Source organism: Stegostoma tigrinum, chromosome 36 (genome assembly GCF_030684315.1).
Source record: "Stegostoma tigrinum isolate sSteTig4 chromosome 36, sSteTig4.hap1, whole genome shotgun sequence".
In the NCBI taxonomy this organism is placed as follows: Eukaryota; Metazoa; Chordata; class Chondrichthyes; order Orectolobiformes; family Stegostomatidae; genus Stegostoma; species Stegostoma tigrinum.
This window is the reverse complement of record NC_081389.1, coordinates 17,104,048-17,111,845: the sequence shown is the minus strand read 5'-3', so window position 1 is coordinate 17,111,845 and position 7,798 is coordinate 17,104,048. Positions and strand designations below refer to the sequence as shown.

The following is a 7,798-nucleotide window of genomic DNA, read 5'->3' as shown; positions in this document are numbered from 1 at the left end:
AAGATTTATTTGGGTGATAATGTTTACACAAAATATTAATATAGAGCAAACTATAAGCGAGAGTCCAAAAATATATACATACTTAGACCAACTACAGACGTGCACTTTATTGATTAAGTTAATCAGGTTCACATAGAAGGACTCCTAGATATCAGTTTCTAACCAAAAGCACAGTTGATATTTCTGTTTGAGCGTGAGCATAGCTTGTGATCTTAAATTGCCTGTAGTTTATGCCTAACGTGGAATAAGTCATCAACTTTATATGTTACCAGCCACTTCACACACACTTTAACTGGCATTAGAAGACTTGGGGAAGGTGCAGGCTGTGAACATGAGGAACTGTCTGTGACTCTTTCAAATAATATAGTCAACTCCTCCCAAAATGCTTGCAGACAATGTAGTACAGTCCAGTACATAAGTGGTGACTTTATATGCCTCTTTGTCAAAAGAGGTCTCTATATTTAATGTGAATGGCCCTCAGAGGCAGCTTTTGATGGGATTTTCATCTAGTAAATTAACAAGAATACCAGCATGGATACAAATGTCAGTGGAACTAACTTAATGGCATTAGAGACCGGCATGTTGAGAAGGGAAAATAGGTCGGCACGGATGAGTCGGACTGAAGGGCCTGTCTCTGTGCTGAATGACTCTACGGTCGGATGGCTGGTTTGCAATGCACAGTGATAGCAACAGCATGGGTTCAATTCCTGCACTGACTGAGGTTACTATGAAGAACATTTTTTTTTCTCAACCTCCCCTGAGAGACGGTGGCCTCACCAACAACCACCTCACTCTAATGAGAGAGCAGCCCTTCGGGACTATGATGTGGAGGTGCTGGTGCTGAACTGGGATCGATAAGGTCAGAAATCACGTGACCCCAGGTTACAGTCCAACAGGTTTATTTGAAATCACAAGCGTTTGGAGCACTGCTCAGGTGAAGTGACTTCATCAGCAGCGTGCTGAGAACTTGTGATTTCAAATAAACCTGTTGGACTATAACTTGGTGTCTTGTGACTTCTAACTTTGGGGCTATGTTAACTTTACAGCGCAACTGAAGCCAGTATCAGTATCTACATCCATATTAAGTTTATTTATGTTTCCACTAGTACAAGCTGTTACTGACTTTGTGAAACATTTTATCCTTCAATTTCTGATACCTATTAAAAGGGCTCATAATCTCACTTGAAATAGTGCAGGAGGAAAATTTCCCACCAAACACAAACAAACTCCAGTGTAGGAAACATTGCATCTAAGGCACACGACTGTGATGCTAAGTGTGATGATATAAAGCTGCTATAATTAATGATGGACTTACAACCACCCAAATGTCACTGTTCAAAGTGAGGAGATAGATGGAAACGTCCACCTGCACTGGCAGCAGTTCTTAAAGTGTTCTCATTTGTTGATAAATGATATTTGAGGCGATGACATTCCATGCTTGGATGTGTGCGCAATCTCTTATTGAAAGGATGAACGTTTACCTCAGGTCAGTTGGACAAAACAATTTGGTACCTGTCCAGGCCATTCAGCCCCTTGAGCCCGAACATCCATCCTTAAAGTTACAAGTAACTAGAAATCTATCAATCTCCATCTTAAATATGTGCAATGATTGAATCTCCACAGTCTCTCAGCGGTACAGAATTCCAAAGATACACCATCCTCTGAATGAAGATGTTCTTCCTTGCCTCTGTCCTCGATGTCTTATTGAGTCTTAGTCTTTTATTCTAGATTGGATTTCCTCCCTAGCCCTGCCAAGAGGTTCTAAATTCCACAATTGGGGAAACTATCTGCCTCTTTAAGCTTATTGTAAGATTCTATCAGATTGTTTCTCAATTTTTCAAATATAGACCCAATCTCTTTAATCTGGCCTTGTTGGACAATTGAGGAACCAGTCTGCTGAACCTCTGCTGCACTCCTCCTAAAGAAAACTCATTCTTTATTAGGTGAGGGGATGAAAACTGCACACAGCCTTCCAAATTCAGTCTCACCATTGTTCTCTTCAACTGAAACAGGACTACATTGCTCCTGCACTCAAAAATGATACATTATGAAGTTTGGTGTCAGATATTGGAAGATAACCCACCTGTGAAATGACACATCTGAGTTGTTTTGTGATGGCATTGATGTTTTAATGGGAAAACTTTCACCGCATTAGGGTTGGGTTTAGGGTTAGGCATCGCACACAGTCTCGAGAAGTGGGAGTCAATCTGGTCACTTAGCTTCTGCCCTACTTAAGATTGGGTTCATTCACTGGAGTGAATCCACCAAATCTCACCCACTGCTCTTTGGCTTTCTTCGCTATATTGGCTTCCATTCAAGTAATGGCTCAATTCTAAAATGTTTCTTTCCACAACACTGTAAGACCATAAGATATAGGAGCAAAATTAAGCCATTCAGTCCATCAAGACTGCTCTGCCATTCAATAATGGCTGATATGTTTCTCAACCATTCTCTGCTTTCTCCCTATAACCCTTGATCCCCTTAGTAATCAAGAACCAGTCTATCTCTGTCTTAAATATATTCATGATGTGGCCTCCACAGCCTTCTGTAGCAATAAGTTCCACAGATTTACCGCCCTCTGTCTGAAGAAATTCCTCCTCATCTCAGTTCTAGAGGGTCACCCCTTCCCTCTGAGGCAGTGCCCTCAGATCCTAGTTCTTCTTACTGGTGGAAACATCTTCTCCATGTCCTAGCTATCCAGGTCTCTCCATTCTGTAAAGTTCAATGAGGTCTCCCCATCCCCCCACCTCCCCCGATCCTTCTAAACTCCATCAAGTACAGACCCAAAGTTCTCAACCATTCCTCATATTACTTTCATTTTCAAATTCCTCCATAGCTTTTTGACTCCTAATCCCAACACTGTCTCGCTAATCTCCTCCAAGTCTAAAACAGAGCCCTAAAGATGTAGGAGCAGAAGTGGGCCATTCAGCCCAATGAGTCTTCTCCACCACCCAGTGAGACCATGCCTGATCTGATAATCCTCAGTTCAACTTTCCTGCCTTTTTCTTATAACTCTTGATTCCCTTCCTGATTAAAAATCTGTCAAATGTAGCCTCGAACATACTTAAAGACATGGCGTCGACAGCGGCCTGTGATAAAGAATGGTACAGATTCCCTGTCCACGGATAGAAGAAATTCCTTGTCATCTCTGTCCTAACGGGAGCAGCCCTCATCCTGAGACAATGTGTTCTGGTTCCAGACTCTCCCACAGGGGAACTAACCTTTCTGCATCCACCCTGGCAAGTCCCATAAGAATCTTGTACATTTCAATAAAGTTGGCTCTGATTTTTCTAAATTCTAGTGAGTGCAGGCTCAGCCTCTCGTCATAACAAAATCCCTTGAGACCCAAGATCCAACTCGTGAATTTTCTCTCAACTGCCTCTAATGCCAATACATCTTCCCCGAGTTAAACAAAGGTATGTTCTAGCTAGTGCTTTGTATAGGGTTAGCAGATCTTCCCTAATTTTACATTCCATTCCTTTCGAAATTAAGGCCAACATACAATCTGGCCTATTACCTTTTGAACTTCAATGCTAGCTTTTTGGTATTAATGCAAAAGGACTCTCAGTATCCCTCTGTGCTACAACTTACTGCAGTCTTTCTTCAATTAAATAATAGACAGCATCTCTATCCTTGCTGCCAAAGCGCATAACGTCACATTTTCTTATGTTATAGTCTATCCTAGTTTTCGGCCACTTGCATAACTTGTCTATATCCCTCTGCAGGTTCTCTGCAGACGTCCTTACCACTGGCCTTCCCTTATAATCTCTTCTACCCTCTTCCATCAGGCAGAAGATACAAAAGCTTAAAGATACATACCACTAAATTCATGAACAGCTTCATTCCTGCTAATGCTGATCTTGCTTTTTGTGCAACTGTAACTTTGTATTCCCTGCTCTGTCCAATCACCCTACGATCTTTGTCTGTTATGATCTGCCTGCACCACAGGCAAAACAAAACTTTTCACTGTATCTAGGTATATGTGACAATAATAATGCTCCTCCATTACTTCCAAAACCCCTCATTTTTTATTGTCTCATCAGGCCTTGAGCTACACAAATTCCAAACTCTAGAATTTCCCTCCTAAACCTCTCCAACTTGCTTTTATTTCCCCCATAGGATGCTCCCAGAAACCTATCTCCTTGTATCTGCCTTGATATCTCCAGTTATGATTTGGTGTCAATATGGTGATAACACTTGCATTTAAGCCCTTTGAAATATTTTAATAAGTTGAATCAGTTTGTGTTGTTGTTGTGGCTTTCCTGCTGGAGGAATATATATTTCACATTATTTTTTAAAGAAAGTCTTTTTAAGCAGTTCTCGGTTTTTCTTTGTCCCAGAGTAGGACAGGTGAAGTGTACGTTGAGGTCAATGGGCTCACATTACAGACTGAGAAACTCTCAGATCAACACTGAAACAATCTCAACTTATCATGTATCCCTTAGCAACAGGCCATCTGTGAAAAAAATGGCAGCCATGAAATGAGCGTGTAATATCTGGAACCACTGACTGTGCTCCGGCAACACCAAGCTCCTAATGGACGTTGGGGTTTTCGTACAGATTATTACGTTTCACTGAACAGTTAAGGGATAGTGGTAGGGGTGACAGAACAGATGTGTGTATGAGGGTGGTCTAGAGAGTGTCTGGCTGGATGGTATGCCACCTAGCAGATTCCACGTGCCCCCGACTCGACATCTCCCTCCAATGCGTTCTTCCTGTCTCTGAAGCATTTGACCCAATCACCACACGGCCGAGAACTCCACTTCGGGTGTAGATGCGACTCTGGACATTCAAAAACAATATTTATCAACATTCATTGGTCAGTTCATTGAGTGTAGGAGCTGAGATGTCATATTGTGGCTGTATAGGACATTGGTGAGGGCCTTCATAGAATACTGTGTTCTGTTCCAGTCTCCCTTCTGTAGGAAAGGTGTCATTAAACTTGAAAGGCTTCAGCAAGGATTTAGAAGGACGTTGCCGAGGATGGAGGGTTTGAGCTATAGGGAGAGGCTGAATAGACAGGGGCTTTTTTCCGTGGAGCATCAGAGGCTGAAGGGTGACCTTAGATGGGTTTATAAAATCATGAGGGGTATGGTTAGGGTAAATAGACAAGTTCTTTTGTCCAGGGGTAGGGGAGTCCAAAACTAGAGGGCATAGGTTTAAGGTAAGAGGGGAAAGATTTACAAGAGTCCTAAGGGGCAACTTTCTCACACAGAGGGTGGTGTACGCATGGAATGAACTGCCACAGGAAGTGATGGAGGCTGGTACAATTACAACATTGAACAGGCATCTGGATCAGTATATGAATAGGAAGTGTTTAGAGGGATATGTGCCAAATGCTGGCAAATGGGACTAGATTTATTCAGGATATCTGGTGGGCATGGACGAGTTGGACCAAAGGGTCTATTTCAGTGCTATACATCTCTATGACTCCACGACTCTATCTGAGCAAAAAGCAGAATTTTGTCACCTGAGTAATCTATTTGAAACTGGCAATAATTGTCCATCAAGAGCAATCTGATACTTGATGGACTGATGTTTCAGCAGCTGTGACCATACAAAACCACCAAGATAACAAAGTTGGAGCTGGCTGAACACAACAGGCCAAGCAACATCTTAGGAGCACAAAAACTGACGTTTCGGGCCTAGACCCTTCATTAGAAAATCAGCAAACTGTCATTTTCTGATGACGGGTGTAGGCCCGAACCATCAGTTTTTGTGCTCCTGAGATGCCACTTGACCCGCTGTGTTCATCCAGCTCCACACTTTGTTACCTTGGACTCTCCAGCATCTGCAGTTCCCATTACCTCTGATATGAAACCACCAAACTGTGTCTGCTATGAATCAGTTACTTGGCTGCTTCAGATTCCTAATGAAAAGTCTATATCTTTAATTCAATAATTATGAGATAATTCTATTCCATTAGTTAATATCTGCATCCTGCCATCTAGGACCTTTATTCTTGCAGGATTGTAATGTGATTCCACAGTCTGATTCTTGTTGGAAAGTGATGTGTTGCATTCATCAGAACAAACAGAATGCCAAACTAATTGCCAGTGAGTGGCTCCACAGCAGTTGCTAAACAGCCCTGAGTGCGCTATCAGCTATACTAATAACCCATTGAAGATAATCAATTGTGATTGTAATATGGCTTATTCAGGGGGTGCAATAACATAGTGGTATAACAGCTAGACAATTAACCCAGAGACCAAGGTAAAATTCTGGGAAGCAGGATTTGAATCTCAGCATGCCCAACATGATTTGAATTCAAAAAAAAATCTGGAGTGAAGAGTTCATAGAATTGTGGAAGCAGGCCATTTAGCCCATCAAGTCCATATTGACCCCCTGAAGAACAGCCCACCCAGATCCACACCCTATTCTATCCCTACATTTCTGATAACTAAATCACCTAGCCTGCACACCCCTGGACACTATGAGGTGATTTAGCATGGTCAATCCACCCAAATCGGCACAACCTTGGACCGTGGAAGGCAAACAGAGCACCCAGCGGAAACCCACAGGGAGAATGTGCAAACTCCACACAGACAGTCATCGGAGGGTGGAATCAAACTCGGGTCCCTGGCGCTGTGAATCAGCAGTGCTAACTGTGCTGCCCCCTCTAATGATGTTTAACGATGGCCACAGAATCAAGGTCAATTGTCAGAGAAACCATCTTGTTCACTAACATCCTCTGGGGCAAACTACTGCCATCCTTACTTGGTATGATCTACACATGATTCCAGACTCATTGGTCATAAAAACGTTTGACGCCAAGCCTACAACAGTGTGTTTGATGTTTATTTGCTTGCTGGGGACGTAAAAAAAGCATGCATTCATAACCATTTAAATAGAAGGACTATGTTCAAATCTTGTAGCTTTTTGAATTACCCAGGAGCTTGGAGAGGCTATAATTAATTACCTAATTGTTTCTCCGCAGCAACTGTCAGCCAATTAGAGTAGACTTGCCAACCTATCAGCATCCTTTACTCCTCTCATACAGATTGTTGTGACCATTAGAAATTTGGCACTTGACCTTAAGAGTGCAAGAGGAAAAGCTTCAGCAATCAGTCTCACATTTCAGCAAGATTCACGTTCTCATGACAAGTTTCTGAACTCTGTTCTCAGCCCTAACTACCCTTCCTTGGAATGTAATATTCAGAAGGAGAAACAGTGAGAGCTGATTGCATCATTCCACTCATTTGGGGTATTGCACAAAATTGGTTTGGTCTTCCGGATTGTGGGGTTTCACAATATCAGGCTCACCATTGCTCCTTTACAGCCATACCTTAATGATTTGAGTGTCCTAGCCTCAGGAGCTTACCTTGGCTGTAAAGGCCTTGTGCAGGGCATGACTCTGTTAGAAGTGATGAGTCAGTCAAAAGTGCAAAGTTTGACCCGACCTTACCTGCATGACTATAAACTCCAGAGAGAGCTGTAGGCTTTCAATATCTCCTGAAGGTACATCAAACAGAAATGGTGCATTCCACACAGGGTTGTAGCCGCTTGATGTCTTGGTTTCCTTGGTTGAAAGTAGCTTACCATCTTGGTAGAGATTTATAATGACATAATGATCTGCAAAGAAACACAGGAATATGGGCATTTTGAAGTTGAAGAAATGCACAATTATAGGAAAAATACTGATTGATGGCCATGTCCATAAAGAGGCCGACCCCACACTGTAACATTCTCTCTTTGCATCAGTAATGGTCAGTCTGATGGAGTATGAACAGATGATCACGCTCAAGCATTGACCCCAAGAGAGAAGATAACACTTTCAGGTGGAGAGGATTAAAATCTG

The 7,798-nt window shown here is 42.3% G+C and overlaps 1 protein-coding gene across 2 annotated transcripts in view; it reads right to left on the bottom strand.

Annotated features, from left to right (window-relative positions):
• The window catches only part of LOC125446850 (synaptotagmin-4), a 72,307-nt gene continuing 64,509 nt past the window's right edge, over positions 1 to 7,798 (bottom strand). For both annotated transcript variants that reach the window (XM_048520769.2, XM_048520770.2), the window contains exons 4-5: positions 7,406 to 7,572; positions 1 to 4,782 (exon numbers count right to left, since the gene is read on the bottom strand). In XM_048520769.2, the coding sequence (XP_048376726.2) occupies positions 4,633 to 4,782; positions 7,406 to 7,572 (317 nt within the window). In that variant the 3' untranslated portion in view covers positions 1 to 4,632. The remainder of the gene's footprint in view (positions 4,783 to 7,405; positions 7,573 to 7,798) is intronic.